We start from the raw sequence: 26,603 nt of genomic DNA, 5'->3' as shown, positions 1-26,603 counted from the left end.
TCGGCCGTTAGCAGAGCAGCGGCCGAGGACAGCTTGAGCATCGCCTCTGCAGTGTTTAAAGTGTGAGGGTAGGACGCAACCGGCCCTGTGTGCAAGCAGCCTTGTGCTGGGGCTCACGGGGGAGGTGGGTATGCTCTTGGGCTGGGACTAAGGAGGCCCTGGGCAGGTCCCAGGTCACAGCTACATTGTGTGATCATGTTTTCCTCTGAGCCTCAGTTTCCCTTTCTATAAAGTGGAGGAATCGCAGTGGTCTCCTTTATAAAGAACTTGGAGATTTAGGACTTGTCACCCTCAGATAAGAGAGAACCGATTGCTAGAAACACCAAAGACATTTCACCTCCCCCAAAGTTGGAAATGTGAGCAGCGGGAGTGCAAAAGCCTGGCTGGAGCGGTGCTGTCTCGGCAGGGACTGGGAGCTCTGCACTGGCTGATTGCAGGCATCTGCGGGGCTTTTCTGAGGTGCCCTTCACTGGTGGTTGGCTCTTGTCCTGCAAAAAAGGATTTGGGTTGTGTCTTAGTAAACCGTTTTTGGCCTGTCTCTTCTGACTGCAGATGTCCTGTCTGTTTAGCCCTTGGACTCTGCTGCTGGCAGTGAGAGTACCAAGACGTAACTTGGACGGAAAGAGGTCTCTTAATCATGATCCTTCCTGAGTAGCTTATTCCTGGAGTGCAGGGTTCCCATCTCCTTGGGAGGGCTGGGACAGACCTTTCAGCTGCAAGGATGAAGGGACAGCTTGGGAGGAGAGCTCAGTGCCCTGCTGAACCCTTGTCTTCCCTGACGGAAACTTCTGCTGAAGCCAGAAGCATCTCCATGTGGTGGCAGAGAGGGTGTGCAGCTCCTTCCTATGGGTGCCTTGGCGCCGGAGGAGACTCTTTGAGAGCATCTTGTCAATTCACTGGGACAACAGTGTAATTTTGTACCCCAGAGCCAGCATCAGGTTTCAACAGAGGTTAAAGAACACAAACTCCATGTGTTTCTGAAGATTACTATTGTGTAATACTTGACTTTGCAAACTTGAACTTTGTAAAAAACTGTGTAAACAATGGAGGAAGAGAAATGAGCCCATCTGCTGACTTCTGGGGGAGAGGGTTTCTCTTTCTGGGTGATGATCCAGACTTTGCTGTTGTTTCTGAGCAGAAACTGGGAGTGAGATCCAGATTCAAAAACATCTTACTTGAAGTAAGGTTTCTTTTCATGGTTTCCTTGTCCTCATAGTTCAGGCTGTGCTGGAAAGAACTCCTTTAATGCAAATACAACTAAATCAAATGTGGCGCTTTTGCTTTGTGCTAAGACCTAGCCCTTGCTTTTGTGTTTGGCAGTACAGCCCAGGGTTTTTGAATTAAATAGCAAAACTCCCACCGAATTCATTGTAAGAACAGGACAAGGCTTGTGCTCATCATGCTTTTGAATATGAGGCAGCCTTAAGTTGTGGGGTGCAGGGAAGTTTAGACTTTGCTTTCCTTGGCTGGAAGTGCCAGGAAGCACTGCACAGCCTGCCCAGAACAGGGGCTCCCTCGGAGGGATCCCTTTCTGCCACCCTTGCTGATGGTGAGGGGCTGCTGAGCTTCCAGGGCACCTCGTCTTTCATCTGGCAGTGGGTAGTCCTGGGGGGAGGAAGGCAGTCACAACCCTTCGTGCTAAAGCACAGCCCCAGGTGACTGAATGGGATGTTTCTATCGTGTGCTGAGAAGGTGGCCTGAGCTGCAAAGTCGTGAGTGAACAAGCTCCCTGCTGGGCTGTGGAGTCCAGGCCAGCTCAGCTTGAGCTTCACAGTTAATGGGATAAGGGTTTTACTGGTATAGCTTTACACCCAGAGTCCTCTTCTGCCCTCTGTGCACTCAGCTCCCTGGCAGGCTGAAAGATCACTCTTGTGTCTGTGGCCTCAGCTGAAATCCCTCTGCCTGCCATGACGCGGTCCGCTCTGGGTTCCTCCTTGCTGTGTCGCGTGGAAGGGGTTCCCTTTCAGCGCCTGGCTTCCTAATCACTGCTCTGCAAAGTGTTTTGGGAAGCGACAGGCAACCTGCTTTCTGAACTACACTTGAACTGGGGACAGAGAGAGGACAGACACGGAGCCTGTGCAGGGTTCTTTTCCGCTGAGACTGTCAGTCACAACTGGCACATACTCTCATTTTGAAAAGACTGATGCGTACGTGGCTGGTGGGATGGTATCCTTGAGAAGTCTCATTTGCTGTTAAAACAGTCGTATACTTGTAAAAGCAGCTAATGATTATGGGTATTCCAGTCTTCAGGCAATTAAGGAGTTATTTTAAAAGAGAATTGTATTTTTATAAATGCTGAACACTCATCCAGGAATGATTTGATGGAACCGGACTTTGTCCTTGCCACTTGCTTCTGAAAATCCAGGTTTATGTGAGTCTGGGTAAATACTTGGACATAATGCTACACGAGAGTGTTCTCTGAGCCCCGGAAAATACGTACACAGAACCTGACTCTCTGCCTGTCTTCTTCCACAGAGCAAACTTCCCATGACTAACAAATGCTGGCCTAGATTATGAGCTCAAACAAGAACGCTCGCTACAATCGTTTCTCCAGTGGCACAACAAACATCACTACTTCCGAAAACACTAACGGGGTAAGGATCAATGTTGTTGGCAGAGCACAGGGGCTAGGGCTGCTTCTTCTGTTCTCATCCTTTCTTTTGGGGAAATGGAGATGCCTGCTGAAAATGTTATTTTCTGCTATTGAAAATTAAAATATTCACAGATAAAAGCTGGAAATATGTACGTACATTTTTTCACCACTTCAGGAAAGGTAGCAAGCCTTTGGGCTGTGCTGCAGTGATACGCGCTGACCTTCATTTTGTCAATATTTCAGACAAGAATGGAAACAACTTTTGGGCCAGCCTACTCTGCTGTGACTACCATCACAAAGGGTGAGTGTATTTCATGCACAGAGCTTCTCCCCAAAGCACTGTGTGTGATTCCTACCAGTTTTTTGTTATTGTTGCTGCTCTTTTACAAATCATAAGGCTTTTGGGAGAATCATTGTGTTCATTATAGACAGGTGCCGAGGTGTTGTTTTTAGTATTACGCAGCCCAAGTGTTATTTAATCATGGCATCTGATCACCAGACATGATGGAAATGAGCATGCACAGAACTTTTCTCCCATTACACAGAGTTAACGGTACCACTGGGAAGCCCTAGCTGTAACTGGGATAGAACAACAGGGTTTGATACAACAAAGCCCAGTACCAAACCTTATTTATCTCTGTGACTCCTCATGCAATCATTACCAGTGCTGAAAATTGTGTCTTCACTCCCTGCCTGCCTGAGTCACTCTGGATGCTTTGGTAAAACCCCCGTGGCCATTTTTAGCTCAGACAGGAGGGCGTGCAAGTGTGTACCTCATTTAAAATTCTTGCGTTTTGTTCCTCAAAGCGCAGCAGGTGAGGAGTCTGAGCCCTGACATGTGGTGTGAATGTGGGAAGAGGTCTGGTTTCATTTTGGAATATAAATATCCTTACCTTTTAGTAAAGACAAACGGTGGCATTTGACACTGATTTAGATAAGGAAATGAACGTTGGCCCAAGGAAAATGTTTGGATTATATTTGTCCAGGACTCTAGATTTTTTGGACTCCTTAATATTTACATTCAAAATTTGATGTAAAGTCATGTGTAATATGATAAAGATATGATAAAGTAATATGATCTTTATACAAATATCATGTTTAATTTAGCATGCTTCCCTTGCATGACCAGAATATCCAGACCTCCCTTGATCGAAGCAATTTTTGTTGGTGACCGAGATATGTGGGAGTATAAGGTTTCCTTTTAATAATATTTTTAACCTGTGGACCTGGTACAATATTATCTGTGCTCTTTTCTGGGTAAGCAGCCTTCAAAGGGCCGCATGCATTTCAGCAAGCTATCAGAGATCAAGATTGTTCTGTCTGCACTGTTATGTCCAGGTCATGGAGTTGGGGAATCCCTAGTCTTTTCCATTTCTGAGGAACACTTAAAGCTACAGAGACTGACCCATAGCTGGAAATGTTACCGAGGAGCCTAAATGCTTGCCTTTTTTTTTTTTTTTTTTTTTGGCTTTAAAGCTGACGGGACCAATACTTTTAAACAGCATCGTCGGACACCATCCTCCTCCAGCACCCTCACCTATTCCCCACGAGATGAGGATGATGGCATGGTAGGTGCTGCTGCTGACTGGCTTAGCTGATTATATGACAAATGAGGGAAGTCTGGTGCTCCTCTGGACTTCTCTGCCTCCCTTATCATTCCAATGCACTTCGTTCTGTCGGAGGCAGATGGCAGATGTCTGCACTGGAGGCAGGACCAGCCTCAGTGTTTCCTGGCTGGCCTGGTGGTTGGTGCAGTGGGGAAGCAGAGGCTACTTCTGACCTGGGGTGTTAGGCTGGTATGCTGGTGCTTATTTTCAAACTGTTTGAGAATGGTATGTGGTTACAAAACCCAGGAGCTACACAAATCCTGCAGGCCTACTTTTGAGGGTGTACCCTGTGCTCTGGGTCTCCTGAGCTTGGGAGAAAGCAGAGCTACTGCCAGCAATGTCTGGGGCTGTGGCTGAGGCCGGTCAGTCTCGATCAGGGCGTGTTGGATGGACCATCCAGCAGCACAGCTGGCCCTGCAGTTATAACCAGAAAATCCATTCCTATTTCTGCCTCCAGATGGGGCTTCTGACCACAGGGAGCAGGTTTGAAATCTGCGGAGTGGGATGTCAGACACTACAGACTATGCTTGGCTCCTGGGGATTACATCATCGGGGTCTTCTCACACAAACCATTCCCACGTTTCACAGTATCTTTGCAGAAAAGCACTTCTCAATTTTGTATCCAGCGTTCTCATTCATCACACTCACTTCAGAGTAACTTCTTTCTTGGGGGAATTTAGTGGTCCAACAGGCCTCAGGGTTAGCTGCTTAAAGAGAAATTAAATTGGCTAAATCAATTAAATAAAGAACAGCAAGAGCAAAGCAAACCTCAGTGAATGGATGGATATCTCTGAGGTCTTGACCTTCCCCTGTCCCTAGTGCTCCAGCCACATCTCATAACTGCAAGCTCCTTTTTAGATTTAAGCATGTTAGTAGTACACTTCAAATTAAGTAAGCATTTGTAGACTTTGTCAGGTTACAAGACCTGGCTTCCAAGCCAGGGATAAATGGATCACTGCTGCTGCTGAAGTTGGGCACTGGCAGAGACTGAGGTCAGCAACAGTATAGAGCTACAACAGTTCTTAAAATAAATTTGACACCAGATTGCAAAGAGCTTTATTGTCAGCATCCTATAAAGTTCCTTCTGTTGCTCAGAGATCTTGCTGTGTTTTATGTGAGCATGTGTTTTTTGTTTTGTTTTTCAAAAAGTCCTTTGAACATTTGCCTCATGTCCTTGGCAAAAGCAACTCTCCATCACATCACTGACCCCATGGTGCTGGGCCACTGTTCCAGGAAGCCCTTGGCTGTCAGCACTGATCCTGTAGGCTCAGTACTGTGCTCACTGCACCCTTTTTACAAGCTGTGCAGTTCTCACAGAGCATAGGTGAAGATTTTTTCAGAGGAGTTGGGGGTGCTGGGGACATTATATTTAGCCATGCCTGATGGAAAAGCTCCCTAACTCCTTTGAAAACTCCAGTGTCATGAACTGAGGTGTGCAGCCAAGAATAGGAGAGATCTTTTCTAGGACCGAGCCTCAGTCCTCTTGGACAGTCTCAGCTCACCTTCCCTGAAGTGCTAAATATTCTTAAGCAACAATAGCAAGAGGTTTAATGAGCGGTTCAGGAAGCAGCCTGCAGTGTGAGGTACTAACAAACCAGAAGTACCACAGCCCTGCTCTGCCTGCTGCTCCAGACAAACTCTCACTAACCCTTTTAGGAAGCTTCCTTTGCTTTGTCGAGAAATAGTCTGGGATTTCCCTTCCTCATTGCTAAGTCTTCCCTTCTCCAGAAGCTGCCAAGGGCTTGTCAACCATCAGAGACAGCTGGAGACGAGTCAGAGCTCTCCTGTGACCTCTGCCACCCTTTTTTCTTTCTTTTTAAAACTTCTGTTAATGAAACCAAAAGCAGAGGAGCGTGTGCTGTGTGCAAGGCAGGGTTATTGAGCAGCTGCTGTCATCTTTCCTGAAAACAGTGTCACGAGTTCCCAGCCTCATTATGCCTATAGGGAGCAGAAATGAGGGCTGTACTAGAGCCTTCATGTAGAGGCTGCTTTTGTAGCTGACGTGATGGGAACTGCAGCTAAAGATTACAGCTGAATATTGGGGCAAATGTATATTAATGGATGGAGAGCTGACTGGCTGTCCAGTCTCAGTTGTTTACAGGGAGCTTCACCTCTGAACCAGAGGTTTGACTGTGTTACTGGCCAGCCGCAAGCTATCCATTTTCCATCAGAAGATGTTTGAGCACTCCATCTGTGGGCTCTTTGAAGGTGAACTTGATGTTCAGTGCAGAAGTAGCCCTGGCACAGCTGTGGAGAGGTGGGACCCTTCTGACAGATCCTCCCAAATCCACGCCTGGCCAAAGCAGTGCCACTTGTGCCACCTTGCCCCTGAACTCTGCAAGCCTTGAACTGCAAACCCAGCAGCACGGCCTGGTGCTCCTTGGCTTTGGGGCGTATGGGTTCCCCACCCCAGCCTGGGCAGATGCCCTTAGTGGGGGTCCTGTGTTCTTCGCTCCCTATTTGCTGTGCAACAGCACCCTGCAGTCAGATCCTTGTGCTGGCTGCTCTACATGCGACTGTCCTGCAAAGCTCAGTCTAAATAGCCAGGTTAGGAGTGGGAAGCGGTGCAGTGGCTGACCCTGTGGAGCTGAGGGTTCTCTAGTTTCAGCCTTGTTTACTTGGCAGAAGCAAAGGCTGCAGATGCATAGAGAGGGAGCACACACCTTTGCCATTCAGCGTTATCTCTGCAGCAGGAGTGACCTTTCTCAGCACATCAACTTCTCTCCTGCGTAGTTAACACCGGCATTGGCCCACCCAGGATGCAGAGTCCACAGTGTTGCACAGGCCTAGCAAAGCTGTCTCACACCCCTGCCTCCTGGCACTGCTCTTGGGCTGTGGTGTCCTGTCCCCCCGCCATCGGTGATTGGCACAGGGTGTTGCTTTTGATAAAACTGCCTCCATGCAGAGCCTGCCTTTGCTGCCTTGATCTCTGTGTCACCTCCAGAATGGGGACTATGCACAGTCATTCTTGTTATTTTAGTAACTTCTGTTACTAGTGGAGGAAAATAATAAAATTAATGGATACACATAAATTTGATTTACCTCGTTAGAATCATTCCTGCTCAAGGTTTACATATTTAGCCAATAAATATGCTGTCTTTAAGGAAAAGAGCTTTATGCTTTGCCTTCTAAGCAGATGCAGCATTTCTGAGCTCCTAAGATCCCAGTATCATAAAAATTAAGAAGCAGAGCAGTGTGAAGAACCAGCAGGATCCTGGTCTGTTCCTCTTCTGCAGCCCAGCAAGGACTGCACTCAGACTGCAGTATAGTTTGTCTCTGGGGAAGGCAGCAGTCTCTGGACCTCATCTTGCATCTTTCATTGCTGAATTTCCTGATTGCCCCACTGGTCTCCTGCATTGCTTTTGTCAGTCCTTGGGTCTGATGTCACATGCTTTCACCCAGGGCAAGCACACAAAATGCAGCTCGGGAGGTTCAGGTTGAATGTGAGAGAAAAAATGTTTTGCTCACAAGGAGATGCAGGACAGGAGCCCGTGGCGGTGGAGTCTCGCCCACACAGCTTTCCCCATTCCAGCTGGGCAGTGCCAGGGCTGACCTGATCCAGGGCCAGGGAGAGTCCCTCTTCGAGCAGGCAGTGGGACCAGTGATTTCCAGCACTCCTTCCAGCCAGTGCTTCTAGGAGTTTGTGACTGATGTAGGCTACAGTCAAGCCACATATAGGTGTGATACGTACAGGCGCAGGCAGCTTGGGCATTGGTCATCTCTTGTTGCTAAGTGTCTGAAGCTTATGGCTTATTCTTCCACTTCTTTGTCAGCCCATCCATTCTGCTCATTCAAAACTTTTATTGTGTCTCTCTGCACTCTTCCCAGTCTGCCAGCAGCATCCCTTCCAGAGCAACCCAGCAGTGGCTGCGCTACCAGCCGTGCTGGACCCCCAAACCCAGTCACCCCATGGTCTGAAGGGTCTCCGGTTTCACTTTGACAATGAATTGCATCTTGGCTACGTGCTGCTGGTTGATATTCCACCCTTAGAGATGTGGTGCTGGTTAATATTCCAGCAGCAGCATTCCCTCAAAGCCAATCCCAAGGCTGCTGTAACCAGTGGGATTTTTCTTGATTGGCACACACGATGTCCACTGAGCTCTCCCCTCCCCAGCAGGAAGCGACAAAGCCGGTCTGTTACTGAATTGAATAGAAGGAAGTCTCCACACTTACGCAAAGAAATTTGGCAGAAGTTAGATAGCGAGTGAAACAACAAGTGCTGCTACAGAGATTATAGAAATTGCAGAAGCTGGTAGCTGTCTCTGGGGGAGATTTACAAAGCTTTCTATGAAGGATTAATTCTTCCAAATCATTGCATTGCGGGTGAGCACGGTAAGTGTACAAACGAATGCACCTTTGAGAAGATTACGTGTTTGGAATTTAGATGTCGACTTGGTTTAGTAAGTTAAACCTGAATGATGCCTGTCCTGTCTCTGGGCATGGTGCAGTGTTCCCAGCTGCTGGGAAGGGCATGCAGCAGTGAGACGCACTACTTCTGGGGGCCACTCAATGCAGCTTGGCAGAGTGGATGAACAAATGGAGCAGCTGAGTTTTGTGAAGAGGGGGGGACTGAACTTGAAGTCTCTGTACATAGGGTTTTGGAGTGGGAGGGAATTATTTGTGATAATTCCGGTTTTTATCTCTTTGAAGCCTCCGATCAGCACCCCACGCCGCTCTGACTCTGCTATCTCCGTCCGTTCATTGCACTCTGAGTCCAACATGTCCTTGCGCTCGACGTTCTCACTCCATGAGGAAGAGGAGGAGCCAGTAGGTATTTGGGATTGTCTGAAGGAGCAGTATTAGGAAGTTCAGTGTCAAAAGAGAAACTTAGTGGACGCTTGTGAGTACATAGAGCTATCATGGGCAGATTTTTCGTGATGTCTGGCAACTAAAACCCTGGCTGTCAGGACTCGTGGTTTTAATTTTGCTTCCAGCACCAACTTCTGTGAGTTACTTTGCTTTGTTGTGTACCATATCCCTATCTGTAAAGAGGGGTCAATGTGTGGCTTTTCTGCTGCAAGGCTTTGCAAAGTTGTGTGTGATTCCCTGGCTCTGCTGCAGAGCTGTAGGGGGTTGCAAGTCTTTAGACTGGTGGTCTAGCCCCAGGCAGCAAGACTAATACAATTCCCCACTGATAAAGAGCCCTATCCTGCATTTAGGGCTGTGTGGCACCCCACTGACTTGACTGTAAGCCCCAGGAGGGTGCAAGGAATTGTCCACATGTGACTGTTTTTGGGGGAGGACACTTTTAAGCTGAGCTTAGCTTGTGACCCAGTAACTAACACCAGACTGGATGCATAAAAGGTCAGGTGGCATTTTGCCACAGATCTGGGATAAAAGTGTGTGTTTCATATTTGAGAACCCAGGGGGTTGTGTTTGCATTTCTGAGAGCAGCACAGGATGAAAAGACAGATTGAACTGCAGTGATTGATTTGAAATGCTCTGAAATGTGAAGCCCTGCTCTGGTGTGGAGAGGAGAGCTGTGCTGCTCCAGGAGGACGTGCTCAGAACCCGCATTCTGGCAGTCTTAGTTGGTAAACAAAACTGGAGAGATGGGCCCATTGTGGCAGAAACAATGTTGTTTCTGCTTCATAAGAGAATGAAAGAGCCCTTCCTTGAAGATGTTTCAGAAATGCAAAAGGGCAAGCTGGTTTAAAATTCACTTAAACTTCAGGCTTAGTACAGGGGACATTTTTGACAATACATTGTTCGGTGCAACCAAGTACCAGACAGAGCAGCTCACACAGTTCTGGTTACTCACGTCACTCTGGCAAAGCAGTTGGTCTGTCCCTTTCGCTGTTGAGTCCTGATCCTGCCCGATGCTGGTGGCCCCCAGTCTGTGATGAGCTGAGAGTCTCTGGCCATTCCCAAGTTCATTCTTCCCCTGCCTCTTACATACTGGAGGTCAGCAGGTCCATACTGAAGTTTATTTTGAGATAATGAAATCCTTAGCGTGCCCTGTGCCCAGGCTCCCCAGGGCTCACTGCTGAAAAGCTGTTTTGTTCCTTCTGCAGAGCTGGAAGCTCTTGCATTTGGACTAATCCCTGTGCTTTCTCTGTCCCTTTCTCTCCTCCTTTTCAGGAGCCACTGGTGTTTGCTGAACAACCGTCCGTGAAGCTGTGCTGCCAACTGTGCTGTAGTGTGTTTAAGGATCCAGTCATCACAACCTGTGGGGTAAGGCAATACCCTTCCAAATATCGAGTGTGGGCTCCACAGATGTCCCACGTGAGCTATAGCCAGGCCCTGACTCTCCCCAGTGACTGTCAGCCTGAGCGAGGGAAGACAAGGCAGCCCGTGCGCGGGGAAGCCAGGCTGGTGTAGGAGCAGAGGCGCTGGACGTGTTACATTTCCCCACAAGGCAGCTCTGAACCAGTCTGCAGTGGGGTGTGTGGGCACTCTGCAGTTAGCCAGAGAAGCCTGGGGCTTGCTTAAAATTCTGCGCTGTTTCCCAGGAGAGCTGTCCTGGCCATGTTCGGTCGGTCTCCTTGGTGTGGCTTCAGTAAGGTCTAAGGCTCCTCGTTCCCTGTCCTGAAGGGCTCTGCAGAGTGCTGCTGCCTCCTGGGCACCCTGGGAATAGTTGCTCTTCCATTGTGAAGAAAGTTTCTTATAAAACAAGAATGGCTTGAAGCTTCATTTAGTTAATGCTTGCAAAGGGATTTGAGATCCTCTAATGAAAGGCAGAGACTATTATGAATGTTCTTCTGTATTCCATTTTACTGGGATTTAATAGAAACAGTATATTATTCCTGCTTCTGTGCTACATGTGAAGAAAGATGGCTTCGTGACGGGCTCTCTAATGCTTCTGACTTGCTTCTGATTACTAGGATGGAGCTGTAGCAAGAAAAGCAGAGAGCAGGATTGTTTATTGCAGTGAGGGTGCTATCCCCAAAGGTGCTGGAAGCTGGTGTGGTTTCGCTGCACCATTTCAGTAAGCAGCTCTTCATGGAGACACTGAGATTTACTGGTTAAGATGGGAAAAAAAAAATCTGCAGGAAGCAGACTGGCTTCATTTGCAGTCCTGGTTTGGCAGCTCTGGAGAGAGCACGGTGCAGCTGTGCAGGGCAGGAAAAGGCCGTGTGAGCAGGGCAGCAGATAACAGCTCTGAAGGGTGACTTGCAGCCTCTCCAGCGCTGCTGCCAAGCACTGGCCCTGTGGCAGGGGAACGTGGCTGAGGAGGCTCTAGAGAACCCACGAGGCAAGTTCAGGATCAGCAAAATGCTGCAGCCTTTGTTCCTTTCTGTATTTTCATTAGCATGTTAAATTGTATTTGCTACTTTTATCAAGTTAAATTCTTACTATACATTTCTGTTGTAAGAATCAAGGGATAGACAGCTGTTTAAAGTGACAAAAATTACAGTGCGTTTAATGGGCTTACAAACCAGCTGTCTCATCCACCTGACAGCAGGACAGCTTCGACTGTGTTAGAAGAGCTATGGAGGGATATAGGTGGTGGGCTGACTGGCCAAGCACAGGGAGAGGCCAGGCTTCCCCTTGCTTTTCCCCTTGAGGAATTCTCAGGGAAATGAGAGGAATGACATGGACTAAAGTGGAGGGTGAAGCAGAGAAGCCCCATGCAGAGTTGGAAGGTGGGAATATCGGAGTGTTGCAGAACATGTCCATGGCTTTGGCTTGCACCCTGATCGTGGCCTGAGCCTGAACAGGGCAGAACCCTCAAAGCTTCAAATGACGTGCTTAATACTTTTCAGGAGCAGGACCCGACAGGACCCATGTTGCACTTTTAGCTGCCTGAGCAAGCAGCTGGTTTTTGCCCTGTGGTGCAGACTCAAGAGCATGCTGAGCTATAAAGCAGCAGAACAGCTGCTGAGGCCCCTGAGCCACAGGCTTTGGTATCTCCCACCTTTCTCATCATTAGCCACAGGGAATAATTTGTCCAATATTGTTTACGCTGACACTGCTGTTCCTCTTTGTCTCCACAGCACACATTTTGCAGAAGATGTGCCTTAACATCTGGTGAGTACAGAACTACACTTGTGTGATGCAGCCAAAACGCTTGTTATTTTCTGGTTTGTTTGCCTTCGCTTAACAAGAAACCCGCAGAAAGATCTCTGAAGGTCTTAAAACAAGCTGCTGGTCACAGGCTGCCACTGCAGCAGTGAAGGGCTGGGGCATGGGTGGCTCTGCAGCTCCGAGCTCTGATGGTAAACGCTGTAGCATGGGCACTGGAGGGCTGGGCCTGGCTCTTGGGCACAGGATGTTCTCAAATCCTGGAATATGCAATGGATAATCCCAGGATAATACATGTCTCGCCCAGAGCTGACCCATTGATTTCAGACAGAAAGCTTTCTGTGGCTGCCTGTCTAAGGAATAGGGGGCTGTGTTTGGCAAAGACCCATCAAACCCCTCCTCCCCGATCCCGTCAGTGCCAGCTCTCTGGCCGCTGGCTGAGCCTGTGCACAGCAGCACACAGAGCTGCTTTAGCTCACCCAGCTCTTCCAGAAACCTGATGGAGCCCAAGCGCCTGGCTGCTGGCCTGGCCTAACCAGCTCCTGCTTGGTTTAGACTTTGCACTACAAAAAGGACTTTATTCAGCATGAGCCTGTGCCCCTTTTGGAAAGCCGTTCAGCACAAAGCCAGGCCATTTGTATTACCAGAACAGCGAGCCCTGAGGAGGTTCCCTAGGGAGTCCAGCAAAACAGCAGCTCTTCCTGCTTTAAGATGTTCATCTTCCACATGTGAGGTGTTCCTCTGCTTTGCATGCTAATCCCCCATAACCATGTTGTGCTGTATCTATCCCAACCAACAGATTTGTATCAAAAGGCTTTGCAGTTGCAATTCTGAGTTGCTCAGTTTTGCTCCTACCCTCAGAGCTCCTGTCTTTGCTTTGCTGCAGCATCCCTGGGCTGCAGCACCCTGCCAGCAGCAGAGGAGCTGGGCCCCAGACCTGAGGGGGGAATAGGTTATGTATGGGGCATCTGCTAGGCTGCGGTCACTGCCTGTGAATACTCTCAGGCTCCAATAAGCACAAGGTAGTCTCAATTAGCGTGGCCTTCTTTGATTGGCAGCTAGCTCAAATTATCATGGATTAACATAAACTAACTTTTCACCAAGCCCCAAAACAAATCAGAGATAGCACTTGCGGACCTTTTGTGAATGAATATTCATGGCTGGGTCCATTGCCACCCATCTGGGAGTTGGCCATCTCGGCCAGAGAATGCAAAAGAATAAAATCTCCACGCAGAGGCTCTTGGAAATGCTCCTGCAGTGTCTCAGTTCTTGCTGACACTCTCTTTTGCTTCCCTACCTGGCAGAGAAGTGCCCCGTGGACAATGCCAAACTGACCGTAGTAGTTAACAACATTGCGGTGGCTGAGCAGATCGGGGAGCTCTTCATTCACTGCAAGTATGGCTGCCGGCCTGCAGCCAGCAGCAAGCCCGCTGCCTTCGAGGTGGACCCCCGTGGATGTCCGTTTACAATTAAACTGAGTGCCAGGAAGTAAGTGGCTTGTTACCAGCGTGCAGCCTCTCCAGGGAAAGGGCTCCACCACCAGCAATCTGCTGTTGTATCTGAGCTGCCCTGCGGCTCCTGGGGACAGTGCAGGTCCTGCCAGCAGTCCTCTTCTGGGGCGTGCAGGGCTGTGGGAATGAGCAGGGTGACTGGAAGGGACAATTCTTACCGCTGGGTCTCAGTCTTAGGGTGGTGGCAGATGGGACTGGTCTCAGGGAAAGGATGCTGTTCTCTGCCTGCAGCTTACCTGGGTGTCTCAGCATTGGGCCAGAGGATACACTGTGAAAGCAGCCACCTGCCCATCTGGGTTGAAAAACTGTGGCTACGGTCAAGCAGAGACCTTGGGATTCTTTTGTAAGAGGAGTTATCCTAAATGTATCCCAGGAATCTGAAATCTTATCTCCCTCCCCATCCTAAATGCATTCACTGTATCACGTGACTATTGCCTGTGGCTGATAGCTGCCTGAAGGCTCAGCCGATCAGCTACAGCAGATATTCCCTGCGTAAATGTGGCTTATTATTGTTCTCAATTTACTGGCCAAATGAGAATTCAAAGCTGTAATTGCAGTCTTAGAACAGGAGGCTTTCGATCACCTGACAGTCTCACAGGGCTGGTTTGCTCCTTTCCTGACGGATCTGTGTTGTTTTCATTAATTTTTGCTTATCGCTGATTTTCCCTCCTTTTGCTTCTCTCCATGGGCAGAGATCATGAAAGCAGCTGTGATTACAGGCCAGTTCGCTGCCCCAATAACCCAAACTGCCCACCTCTCCTGAAAATGAACCTGGAGGCACATCTGAAAGAGTGCGAGCACATAAAGTGTCCCCACTCCAAATACGGGTAAGGAGCTGATGCTTTTCAGTGAGAAGGGTGTACTGAGCTCATTTCTGAGCTGCTTTTTGGTTACTTCAGCCTTGAGATAGCCCCCTGGACTCTGAGCAGCTCTACCCTGTCCTGTGCACTGGCCTGAGACTGAAAGGAGGCTTGCAGGGCTTGCAGAAGGCAGCCCCCGAGCCTCATGTTGAGAACAGGCAGGTCACACTGCCCAGCTGTAAGCCCTGCTGTCCGCCGAGGAGGAGGGTGAGGTGTGTAGGCAGAAGAAACAGCTGGAGGAGAGTCAGAGCAGTGGATGTGGCCAGGGCCATGCAGGGAGGAGGATGAGTACAAGAATAATTCGAGCACCATGGCAGTGACTTTCAGACCAGTCCTTCTCCCAGGGCAAGGGAAGTGCTGATCAGCCTGAGAGGGTTGGTTGTCACCCGAGCAGGAGTGCAGCCCGGGCTGGGGGTTCCCTGCAGGATGCACAGCTAAGGTTACTGTTCCAGGGGGAGATGTCCTGGCAGAAGCAGAGCAAGGCAAGTCCTGACAGAGCAGCCCTGACTCCTTGCTGTGCTGCAGGCCCAAGGCAGTGTCTGCTGAGGTCAGCTGCAGTTTTTTTCCATTAGTTTTGCTAGTTCTTAGATTGGGCTCCTGGTGAGCGCATGAACTGACGCCACAATCTGTCTCTTGCCCAAGATCTGCTTTTCCTTGCAACTAGCTAGACAGACAGACAGTCAGACAGACAATTCAGTTTGGGGCCAGTGCCCTGGCCTGAAGAATGGGAGCTGCTTGGCCACCTGTGTTGCCCTGCAAGTTGCCTGCACCCAGCGGGATGGTGAATTGCACTGCCACTGCTCCTGTTAGGAGGAGCAGAGCAGCTGGGGGCCCACGCAGTCCTCAGACTTCCCTCTGAGGAGCTAGCTGAGCAAGGAGGTCTCCAGTGTGAGCCCTGCTTCAGCCAGTGTTTGCCTTCCCTTGTAGGTGTACATTCATAGGAAATCAAGACACTTATGAGACCCACTTGGAAACGTGCAAGTTTGAGGGTCTGAAGGAATTCCTGCAGCAGACAGATGATCGCTTCCATGAGATGCAGGTGGCGATGGCCCAGAAGGACCAAGAAATTGCCTTCCTGCGCTCCATGCTGGGGAAGCTCTCAGAGAAAATTGACCAGCTGGAGAAGAACCTGGAGCTTAAATTTGGTGAGTCTGCACCAGGCAAGCGCTGTGGTCAGAGCTCTACGGACAGGGCAGCTCTCTGTTAGGCTGGCGCATTACAGGATTCATTCCAGTTTTTAAACTGGTGCTGAGTAGGTTTCAGGAGGTTCAGATATTCCTTACAGAGGAACAAATAGGGGTTCCATTGACTTCTCTGCTGCCAGAACATCACGGGACCTTAATCCTGCAGTCACCATTCACATTGCAAGTCCTGTGACTTATTTCTGTGAAGTCCATGGGCACAGGCCCCACTAATAATCAGCAAGTTGAGTAGCCAACAATGCAGCCGTCCTGGAGCGAGCATGCTTCTTGGACACCATTGCTGTGCCTAGCCCTGTCCTGCCTCCAAAATTTGCTGGGTCTTCAGCATCCAAGTACAATTTGCATTTGAGTAGCAGTCACCCTCCTGCTTTTCCCTGCTGATAACAACAGTGTGTTCTGCTCCCGCCTCGCCTGGTTCAGAGGCTGGGTGGCAGTGGGTGATCTCTGTTTGCTCCCCTGGATGCTGTCGCTGACTCTGCGTGACTATGGGCCTGTCCATCTCTCATAGATGTGCTGGACGAGAACCAGAGCAAGCTGAGTGAGGACCTGATGGAATTCCGCAGGGATGCCTCCATGCTGAATGTGAGGAGGGGGCTGGGCCCTGGGGCGGAGTAAGGGATCGCGTGCAGTTGGCTGGCTCCACTACTAGTTAGGTTTCTCCTGCAGTGGGGGAAGTCTTTGTGGTTCCCTCCTGCTTGCTGGCACGGCTCACCCGAGGTTTGGTTTGTGTTTGTCTGGGTGAAGGTTTCCCCTTGGCTGAGTTAAAGGCAGCTCAGTGAGCACGTTCTGGTCACTGCATCTGGGCTGCCTTTTTAACTGGTTCTGCTGCCTTTTCTCAGCCTCTTGCTGGTCTGGAAATGTATTAAGAGAGGAAAGGACCCCTGCAGCAAGGAGAGAGCCCTCTGCTCCAAAGCCTTAGCACTCCTGTACCTTTTATACAGGGACAATATGCCCTTCTCCGTGCCTGCAAAGGAAGTGGGAAGATAAGCAGATCCCTGCTAACAAGCTGGGAGTGAGAGCTGTCTCATGATTTTGGACATTATTCAAGCACTGATGCTGGATAGGCATTCCTCCCTAGTTCAGGCAGACTGCATCCCACTGCTTGTACCTGGTTTCCCTAAGCATCCCCATGGATGCAGTAGGGACTGGACTGTGGAAGGAGACTACAAAAAGACCTTCCAGTTCTTCTCCAGCAAGGTGGGCTTCAAAAGCCCAGCTGAGCAAGCAGTCCCCATAACCGATTTGATTATTTTTAGCAGTCTGGTGAATGGCAGAGCAAGGACAGTATATTCTGAAAGGTATTTCTGTGCCTGCCTGAATGTTGAAGAGTTGAGTGCAGGTGTGAGTTGCTGTCAGAGCCCTGTGGTCTCTGGAGGGAGGTGACTGAGGGGTGTAAGCATAGAGTCCTAGAGCAGGGGACTCCTGATGGGAGCATGAGTCAGCTGCGGAGGGAGGGCCTTCACAGGGAGTCAAGACCTGTCCAAAGGCAGGGGTGGTTTTAGCAGTGGAGGGGGCAGTCTTAAAACCCTGCCCAGAAGGCAGGCTGGTCTTGATGGCTCCGCAGCTCATGCAGCTTGTTCTGTTTTTCAGGATGAGCTCTCCCACATTAATGCTCGGCTCAACATGGGCATCCTTGGATGTGAGTATGCATGTGCTTTTCTCCTCTCAGGCTGGGTTTGGGGTGATGTCCCAATGAGCCCTTTTAGGTGAGGTCACAGATACGCAAAGTAACAGTTGTCTTTGGGTGCAGCAGTAATTTGTTCACAGGGCCAGCACTGCTGCAGGAAGAAAATACTGGTGGGAGAGTTTGCCAGAAGCACTGGCTGAAGGGGAACTCACAGCGCTGCAGGGTTATTAGCTGCTGGGGAGGGATGTCAGATGGGCTCTGCATCTCTGGCCTCCCTAAGTCCAGCCTGGGAGCTGCATTAGGGAGATGAGTCCCGAAGCTCGAAGCGTTAAGTCAATGAGCGTGGGTGGGACACAAAATCTTCCAGCCAGACTGGGAGGGTCTCACAGTTCCTTCTGGCCTGCAACAACGTGAAGCGCAAGGAGCACCTGCCAGGCCAGTGCAGGGAGCTGTGTCCCCTCCGAACTCAGCGTGACATGGCGCAGCACTGTTCTCCCACCTCTCACCTGCCCTCTTGTTTCTGTAGCCTATGATCCTCAGCAGATCTTCAAGTGCAAGGGGACCTTTGTGGGACACCAGGGCCCTGTCTGGTGTTTGTGCGTTTACTCCATAGGAGACTTGCTCTTCAGTGGCTCTTCAGACAAAACCATTAAGGTAAGAGCTTGCCTCTTCTGTATATCTTCTGCATTTGAAAATGTGCTTCAGGTGGGACAGAAGTGGAGTTGCAGTTTGGGGGTGGGGGGATGTCACTTCCCAAAGAATCTTAAATGATTCTTTGCAATTATAGCTGGGCAAAATTCTCTGTAAGGAAATGTTATGTGATAGTGAGATTGAGAAAGAAACAGTGGTTTTTGCAAAGCCCTGATTAGAATCTCCTTCCTGCTGCTGGTGGTTTTGCTTTATATGGTGTTTAGGGCATTCAAACCTATTTGGCTTCTGATTTTATTTTCCCTTGTTATAAAAAGCCATCTTAGAAAAAAAATATTTTTCCCTGATCAGATGTGTCCTTTTTCCATTTTATGGCGTGTTTGTTTTTCTTTGTCCTGTTTTCAGTAACTCGAACTGACAGCACTGCTCCATTGCAACCTAAACAACAGTTCCCAGTGTCACCGCACTGGCTGCTGGTGGCTGCTGGCTGGGCTGGGGAGCCACGTGGGCTACCACAACTAGCCCTGCCGGGAGCAGAGCTTTGGTTTAGTCTTTGAGTCTTTGGTCTTTGAGCGACAGCAAGAGCCACGCAGAAGAAAATGGGCATTGCTGTACTTTATTGAAAGAAAACAGCTCTCTCCCCTGTCCTGGGTCCTCTGGGCACCATGTTCCTGTGTTCCCTCTTGAGAGAGTGGTGTGTGCCCAGTGGGGAAAACCTTTGCAGTGGCAGAGGAGGCTGTGCTGTGCCATTGGAGCCCTAGGGCAGGGTGTGAATTGCTAAAGGAGGAGTCTGAGAGCTCCTTTCTCCGAATCCCTGTGTTCTGCTGGCCTGGGCTGTGAAAGGCAGAGCTGGAGAGGGCTGAAGCGTGCTGCTTTGCTGTCCAGTGTCTCATTAACTTCAACCTGACCCTTTGCAGTAAATTTCCTTTCCTAGACAAGCTTATCTCTGTCTGGGAGCCCGGAAGGCAGGTGCCCAGGTGACAGCCTGTTTCCTTGTTTCGGTGCTTTTGTGGCTTTGCTGACATCCTGGCCGGGACCCCAGCTGCTCTGTCTGCCGGCGTGTGACCCTTTGCTGACTTGTGTTTCCTGTTAGGTGTGGGATACCTGTACTACATACAAGTGCCAAAAGACCTTGGAGGGTCATGATGGAATTGTACTGGCTCTCTGCATCCAGGGGTGAGTGGAGAGGGGCGCCTGCCCCTGCAGGAGAGCAGGGGGAGAGCACTGGGGCTCCTGAGCATGTCCTTCTGATTCCCATCCTTGGTCCTCGACATGCCAAGGTTGTGCATGAGAGGCACATCTCGCCTCTTTTTGCTCTTGAAAAATCGACAAAGCGAGTATCTCTTTGGCCTCCTCTGCTGTCCTGGCTTCCTTCCCCCATCACCAGCAGGGTGCCTGGCCTCCTGCTCAAAGGACCAATCCAGCCTGGCCTCCCCACGAGACCTGGGCTCCGCTCCAGGCGTTGGTGTATTTAGTCTTGGCCCAGCGAGGCCGTGGGAGTGCAGCTCCTCGCCCAGCACGGTGCCTGGGAACGAGCTGGGACCCTGCATGCGTTGCTCTCCCTTGCTGACCTCCTTTTGTTTTCTGGTGACATTACAGGAACAAGCTGTACAGCGGCTCTGCTGACTGCACCATAATTGTGAGTACCCAGGACCCCTGCTCTGCTTCGCAGTTGGGATGTGAGATCTACCGGCCAGCCTCAGGCTGGTGTAGAGCAGGGACCTGCATCCCTTTTTCTATAAGGCTCTTCAGCTGCCAGTGGCGTAAGACTGATAACCCGTGTGTGCTTTACCCACTGCCTTCAGCCAAGTCTCTCATGGGTTGGATTTGGGTGTTCCCTGCAGGCTGGATTTCCCGCTCCTGCTCCAGTGTGGTGAGCAGGAGGCTGGTGCTCGGCGCTGGGGCAGGGTGGTCAGTCCTGATCAGGCCAGGATAGTGGCTCGTACAAAAGGGCCTGTGTTTTTACCTGTGTGCGATTGCCTGCCTCCAGAGGCAAAGAGGAAGGGCTTCGGTACAATGCCCTCATGGGCACTCTTCTCCTCCTTTGCAGGTCTGGGATATTCAAAACCTGCAGAAAGTGAACACGATCCGAGCACATGACAATCCTGTTTGCACTTTGGTTTCCTCGCACAACATGCTGTTCAGCGGCTCTCTCAAAGCTATCAAGGTAGAGCTCTGGGGTGACTCCTCTCGGTCTGGTTGGGGACCAGTTGTTAGCAGCAGTATCCAAACAAGAAGAAAAGCGGCATTTTGGTCTGTAGGTGACCTTGTTACTATGCTTTTCTGAGCTCTACAGAAGAAGCACAGCTACACAGAGCAGCCAGTGCTGCAGAGGTTTAGCCCGTGCTCTGTGCCGAAACCAAAAGATGTTTTGGGATTTTGTTTCTACTAACTGTGAAAACCTGAGACTGCAAGTGGAGTATCATGGCAGTTCCTGAGTATGTGTGTCCTTGGGCCTCCAACAGACCTACTCAGACCATCTGGAATTGGTCTGGAGTCCAGAATTGGCTGGGAATTCAGGCTGCCTGTTTTGAAACCCCCTCCAAAGGTTCTTGAATCTGCATCCTGTACCTAAAGCATGCAGAAATCAGGGAACAGCTTTGCAAGTTGCCCTTTAGAGCCTTGGCTAGATTCCCTTGCTTCTGCTTCCAGCTCCTGGTGAGAGGCTTATGGGACCGTCCATCTGTAAGAGGGTGCATGCTCTTTTCTTTATCTGGGGCCTGGAGTGGTTCAGTTATCTAGAGGAGCACTCAGGGCTGGAAGAGCAAGGAGATGGCACTAAGCAGAAGAAGAACTTGGGGCCTTTTGTTTTTGTTGTCTTCAGCCACCTTCTGCCAGATGAGCCAAGCAGGCCAGCAGTGCTGCTTGGAGTGGTGAGTTCAGATGGGTGAGCTCTGTCAGTCCCTGCGTGCTGGGGGTTTTGGCCACGGTTTCCTGGGAGCTGTGGGAATGGAGCTTTCTGTGGGCAGGCTGGGAGTGGAAGTCCAGAGCAGTTCTTACTGTAGATCTGGTTTTAAGTTTGTCAAGCCTGTGGCTCTGCCAGGGATAATGCAGTCTCCAAGCTGGCTCTCCCAGGTCCCCAGGGAACATGTTTGTTAAGCATAGTTATTGTGTGTTTTATCTGCAAGTCAGTGGGTCCAGGCGATTCCCCCCCGGGGAGGAGAGCCAACCCAAGGTTCCCCATTGTGAGCTGTTAGGGCCTTGTGCTGGCTGGCTGGGCAGCACCTGGCCTCGAGCTAGAGGCTGACCTGTTCTGCCCCATCGCTGCCCGGTCCCACTGAGACTCTCCTGTCTGTCTGTGTTGGTGCTTTCCACAGGTCTGGGATATTGTAGGTACCGAGCTCAAACTGAAGAAGGAGCTGACAGGTCTCAATCACTGGGTGCGAGCGCTGGTGGCTTCTCAAAACTATCTCTACAGCGGATCTTACCAAACAATCAAGGTGGGACCCTGAGACTCGTGGCAATTGTAAACCATCAGCCTCTGTCTGTCTGTATTCTGCAGCATGGGTAGGTGGAGCAGGACAAAAGGTAGCTGCTAGGATGTGAAAGCACTGCTGTAGTGTTGCTGACACACTAGATTTTACTGTGCTGATTGCATCTTTGCAGGCACAAAGGCTGGGCTCTGCCTGGTCCTTGGGAGTGCAGCTGCTGGAGGATGCTCGCTAAGATAAAACGCGGCCTCGCAGCCGTGGCACCTCATGCTGCCTCCACAGCTGCCGCAGCGTTATCTGCGCTGACAGTGCTGCTGATAAGAGGAGAAGGTCACTGTCTGGCTGCAGAGTTACCATAAATCTCTATGTGGTTTCTAAAATGCCCTCATCTGTGTTGGCTCAGGCTTTGATGAATAGTTCACCTCTCAGCATCTGGGAGACACAAAGAGAATTTGAAGTTGCCCTCCTCAGTGTTAATAAATCCCTGATAATTTGTCTGCATCAGTTTTTAGTGCTATCAAGGACTGGGTTGTGTGTGCACATGTGTGTGCGTAGTCACACACAAAGGGTGTGACTTTTTCAGCCTGGAAGTTCAAAGCTGCGCAGCTATGCTCAATCAGTAGTCAACATTTCTGGCTGGACAGATTTGTCCTTGAAGATGTGATCTGGGCACACAGGGAGCCAGGCTGACTCCATATGGGGCTGGAGAATTGCTTCAAGGGAGCTCCCTCCTGGAGAGGAGTCCTTGCACGGGTCTCATCTTGCCTTTGCTTCGGCATCTCTTTCAGATCTGGGACATCCGCAACTTGGAGTGTGTCCACGTGCTGCAGACGTCAGGAGGCAGCGTCTACTCCATCGCTGTGACAAACCACCACATTGTGTGTGGCACCTACGAGAACCTCATCCATGTAAGGGCTGTGGGGTTTGATGCATTTGTCGGCTTGAGGCAGGGGGCGAGGGGCAAGGAGGTGGGCACCTGGCTCTGCCTGTCCCCTTTATGGCAAACACGGAGCGTGGGTGCACAGCACCCACCCTAGAAGTGCGCATGGAGGTGGAAGCACCTCTTGGAGGAGAAGTTGGTGGCCTGCAGCCCAGTGCCATCTCCAAGCCCTGCGCTCCTCCCGCAGGTCTGGGATATAGAGACAAAGGAACAAGTCCGCACGCTGACCGGGCACGTGGGTACAGTCTATGCCCTCGCTGTCATCTCCACGCCGGATCAAACCAAAGTCTTCAGTGCATCGTATGACCGGTCTCTCAGGGTACGTGTCTGGGGCTGTGCAGCTGCATCTGTGTGTTTGTTAAAACACAGACAGCCTTGAGGGAAGGAAGGACAGGGGTTCCTCATCCCTGCATGCCACAGGGCCTCGTATTTAATTTCTGTCCCCGGGCTTGAACCCTGTGGCACGTGGCGTGGCACGCGGCATGCCCCCTTCCTTGCCAGTGCTCGGGGTTGTGCCAGAGCACCGTGCTGTCCACTTGGTTCACCCTCCCCTGTGCCCACAGGTGTGGAGCATGGACAACATGATCTGTACTCAGACACTGCTGCGACACCAGGGTAGCGTCACCGCCCTCGCAGTCTCCAGGGGCCGCCTCTTCTCTGGCGCCGTGGACAGCACTGTAAAGGTCAGTTTCCTCAGGCTTCTCAGCGTTGGTTTGGTCTCTTCCAGTACTAGAACTAGGGCATTAAAGGAGTTAGGAGGTGTCTTCAAAGAAACAAGAGGATGGTTCTCAATGGGTGGGAGGTTTAAATCCTGACAGAGGGTGTTGTGGATGTTGGAGGCCCAAAGGGAAGCTCCAAAGGGGGTGAAGAGAAACCCACAGAGCTGCTCAGAAGTCACTGCCATGGGTTCCTGTTGTCTCTTCTCCGCAGGTCTGGACGTGCTAGCGAGAGTGCCACACTAGTCCTGCACACTGAAAGACCAAAAACTCCTCCCCTCCGTCGGCCTGCTGGGTGACTAACACCACTATGAAGTAACTGCTGCAGCTCCTCTCCGCACCGACCACTGCCTGCTGCTGCCCATCGGCCGGTTCCCCCACCCGCAAGGACCACGGCTGGCAGCTCTCAGGATGGCTCTGGCCCACGGATGCTCCAAATGTTCCCTCAGATCCGCCATACGTGTTTGGAAATGCAGAGGAAGCCGTTCTGGTGCCAGCACCTTCTGCACAGCCAAGTGCCCTCCTCTGCCTGCGTCCCCCGAGCTGGGGAGCATCCTGTGGGGCCAGGGCTGGGCGGAGCTGGGCAGCCCCATGGGGCACCGGTGCAGACGCAGTGCAGCCTTGGCCAGTGATGGGACTGAACAGTTCAGCCTGTGAGCCAGCCGGGCCGGGGAGGTGACGCTGGGAGGCTGGTCCCCTTGTAGATGGTAGAACTGAGCATTAGGCCTTGCCCTGGGTTGGGACCCCGAACCTTTTCTGTCTCTAGTATTTAATTTTACTGCCAAGATGTCAGGCTGATCTGTCTGGGAAGAGGTGTTTTCTTGAGTAGCCAGGTACGATTTTTATGCCACAGCTAGTTCTCAAATAACACAAGCCCATTGTTCACCACCCTGTAATAATGGTCTCCACATTAAAGAGAAAAACCCTCCGTTGCATTTTTACTCACATTTTCTACTGTTTTTAAGATTGTAATATAGATTTGATTATTTCTTCATTGACAATAAAAGTGGAAAGAGTTGTTCCTGGCCGGCGTGAGTTATTGCAGGCTCCTGGGGGAGCCAGCGGCCAGCACGGGTCCTGCGGCAGCTCCTGCATCCAGCCTGTGCTTGGCCACCCCGGAGCGGCGGGCACGGCCACAGCACTGCTGTGAAAAATGGGGCGCAGGGACTGGGCACCTCTGGGGAGAGAGCAGTTCCCAGCCAGCCAGGCTGCCACACACCCTGCAGCACCGGCACCCAGCCTGGCCCAGGCAGGGGCACCCCAAGGGCGGCCTCAGACCACGCAGCAAGACACGACCACACCGAAGAGCCCGTGCCCACGGTGCCAGCACGGCCCGGGACCTGCCCCGGCCGCCCGCCAGCCCCAGCCCCAGCTGCGCAGCGGGAGTCGTTGCACGTACCAGCTGATGTTTTCTGGACACAGACAGTGGTGGCAGCGTGGCAGGGGTTTTATTTTTTTATTTTTCTTTAAATATTTGTTGCCAGACTTCGTATAGGAGCAAACTTCTTCACAGCATCACGAGCCATCTACTATTCAGAATAGGAAGAATAAGACGAGTAGAGGTGAAATCTAAGCACAGAAGAGCAGGGAGAAGCACCAAGATGCATAGCTTGACAGATGGGATACGATACAGAGTCCATAACTTAATCATAAAAAATATATATATGTATATATCCATCATGTAGAACTTTATGGATTTTTTTTTTTTAGATACATATTTTTTTTCTTTTCAACAGATATTTTCAGGCGGGTGATTTTTTTTTTTTGTTATTTTTAAAGTCTTTTTGTTGTTTTTTTTTTTTAAAAGAAATTTCAAAGTTGTGCCAAACACATCTGGATCAGCGACCACAACGGGAGAGACGGGGCGGCGGGGGAGAGAGAAGGGGGGGAGAGGGAAGGAGGAAGGCGAAGGGAGAGACCACTCTGTACGTCTCAAGAAAAGAAAGGAACAGCAACACTTCGTTTTGAAACCACAAGCAAAAAATGCATTCATCAGGACTCAAGCGACTGAACCAGACTCCAACTCCAGTTTATACATGAATATACAGCGGTGCGTCCCGCAGAACGCACGCGAGCACACGCACCCCCGCGTGCACACACACCCACCCCCACACACGCGCACACCAAACAAATGCTTAAAAAGAAAAAAATTAAACCAGAACCTGAAGACACTCCAACAGAAATGAAACACCTCCAGTATAAGAATTAACAAAAACCTCCATAAAACAAGGCACATCCTTTGAGTTCTTAACGGTGTAAAAATAAAGACGCGACACTGAATCCCAACGGAAAGACCCGAACAGAACTGCTTGCACGTACCTTCCACCCAGAGAAAAGGTAAATATTGTGCTACTCTTAGAATGAGTTTGCCACAAGACACACAGCTTAGTATAATCTAATAGTTTTTCTCAAGCTAAAATCCAGTTTTCTCTTGATTTCTTTTAAACTGCTTTATATATAATTGCTAATATTTTTAAATCTTTTAAATATATATTTGTTAAAGTTTATTCTTTTTATTTTTTTTGGGGTGGGGGAAATTGGTTTATATCTTTTTTTTTTTTTCTTCCCCTCCAATAAATTAATACTTCTTTATAGCTTATCACCGTCCTCTCCCCTGGCAGGGAGGGGCCGGGCAGGGGCACGTCCCGCTGCCCCCCGCCCGCGCCGCCGAGGGCCCCAAGACGGGGCGTTCGCTCCCCGCTTTGCCACCACCGTCACCCAAACCCCGTGGCCGAGGCGAAGCCCTGGCGAAGGGGAGCCCCACGGCTGGGCCCCCGTGCCCCTCGGGCAGCAGCATCCCTCCCTGGGGCAGCCCCCAGCCTGCTGCGATCCTGCGCCCTGCCCATCCCCAGCCAACAACAACGGAAAAAGAAAGAACCATTAAAAAGGAAAAATTAAAAAAAAAGAGGAGAAAAGAAACCCAAGTGCATTTGCCCACCCGGACCCGCCACCAGCACGGCCACCAGCCAGCACCGCCGGGGCCACCGCACCGGGCAGGGCTTGTGCTACATTCGGGCTGCGGCAACGCGCGGCACCGGGGCCGGCAGGGCATGGGCACAGCGACGGCCACCGGGCAGGTAGGGCGAGAAACCCCCCCGGAGCCCCGGCAGGGAGGTGTTTCGGTCCGGGGTGTGTTGCTTTGTTTCTTCTGTTGGTTTTTTTGTTTTTGTTTTTTTTTTTGCTTCTGCAAAAGGGAGTCCTGCCAGAGCCGGCGCCGAGTCCGTGAGCACAATCCTGAGGTATCTTCTTCTTTGTGCAAACCCCGAGGGACGGGATGTCCAGGAGGGGACGGCTGTACAAGGGGGACGGGGGGAGGGCGGTGGGGCCGGGGGGTCGTGGATCGTTGTGCCCTTGTGCCCACGTAAGCCCTGAGGTTCGCGGGGCCCTGGCGCCCCTCACTCCAGCATGGCATCCAGCTGGTCCGCCAGGTCGTCGAACATGCTGCCGATGTCGTCCAAAATGCTCACGGTGCTCTTTGACTCCACGGCCGAGCTGGGCGAGTG

At 50.8% G+C, this 26,603-nt stretch overlaps 2 protein-coding genes across 6 annotated transcripts in view; one reads left to right on the top strand and one right to left on the bottom strand.

Annotated features, from left to right (window-relative positions):
• Nucleotides 1–24,118, top strand: part of TRAF7 (TNF receptor associated factor 7) — a 35,946-nt gene extending 11,828 nt beyond the window's left edge. For 2 of the 4 annotated variants that reach the window (XM_037385181.1, XM_037385182.1), the window contains exons 2-21: nt 2,476–2,594; nt 2,837–2,894; nt 4,070–4,161; nt 8,851–8,967; nt 10,282–10,374; nt 12,138–12,171; nt 13,470–13,653; nt 14,369–14,503; nt 15,464–15,681; nt 16,247–16,320; nt 17,329–17,377; nt 17,892–18,019; nt 19,107–19,189; nt 19,613–19,652; nt 20,064–20,180; nt 21,331–21,453; nt 22,233–22,352; nt 22,572–22,703; nt 22,948–23,067; nt 23,315–24,118. In XM_037385181.1, coding sequence (XP_037241078.1) covers nt 2,514–2,594; nt 2,837–2,894; nt 4,070–4,161; nt 8,851–8,967; nt 10,282–10,374; nt 12,138–12,171; nt 13,470–13,653; nt 14,369–14,503; nt 15,464–15,681; nt 16,247–16,320; nt 17,329–17,377; nt 17,892–18,019; nt 19,107–19,189; nt 19,613–19,652; nt 20,064–20,180; nt 21,331–21,453; nt 22,233–22,352; nt 22,572–22,703; nt 22,948–23,067; nt 23,315–23,329 — 2,013 coding nt within the window. In that variant the 5' untranslated portion in view covers nt 2,476–2,513 and the 3' untranslated portion in view covers nt 23,330–24,118. Of the gene's footprint in view, nt 1–2,475; nt 2,595–2,836; nt 2,895–4,069; nt 4,162–8,229; nt 8,533–8,850; nt 8,968–10,281; nt 10,375–12,137; nt 12,172–13,469; nt 13,654–14,368; nt 14,504–15,463; nt 15,682–16,246; nt 16,321–17,328; nt 17,378–17,891; nt 18,020–19,106; nt 19,190–19,612; nt 19,653–20,063; nt 20,181–21,330; nt 21,454–22,232; nt 22,353–22,571; nt 22,704–22,947; nt 23,068–23,314 lie in introns of those variants that run through there. The other 2 variants (XM_037385184.1, XM_037385183.1) reach the window with 2 other exon arrangements.
• Nucleotides 24,119–24,542: 424 nt separating this feature from the next.
• The window catches only part of CASKIN1 (CASK interacting protein 1), a 33,896-nt gene continuing 31,835 nt past the window's right edge, over nt 24,543–26,603 (bottom strand). For both annotated transcript variants that reach the window (XM_037386892.1, XM_037386893.1), the window contains one exon: nt 24,543–26,592. In XM_037386892.1, the coding sequence (XP_037242789.1) occupies nt 26,496–26,592 (97 nt within the window). In that variant the 3' untranslated portion in view covers nt 24,543–26,495. The remainder of the gene's footprint in view (nt 26,593–26,603) is intronic.

This window comes from Falco rusticolus, chromosome 4, assembly GCF_015220075.1.
Source record: "Falco rusticolus isolate bFalRus1 chromosome 4, bFalRus1.pri, whole genome shotgun sequence".
NCBI classification, from domain to species: Eukaryota; Metazoa; Chordata; class Aves; order Falconiformes; family Falconidae; genus Falco; species Falco rusticolus.
Note: the sequence above shows the minus strand (reverse complement) of the source record. Positions and strands in the feature narration are given on the sequence as shown.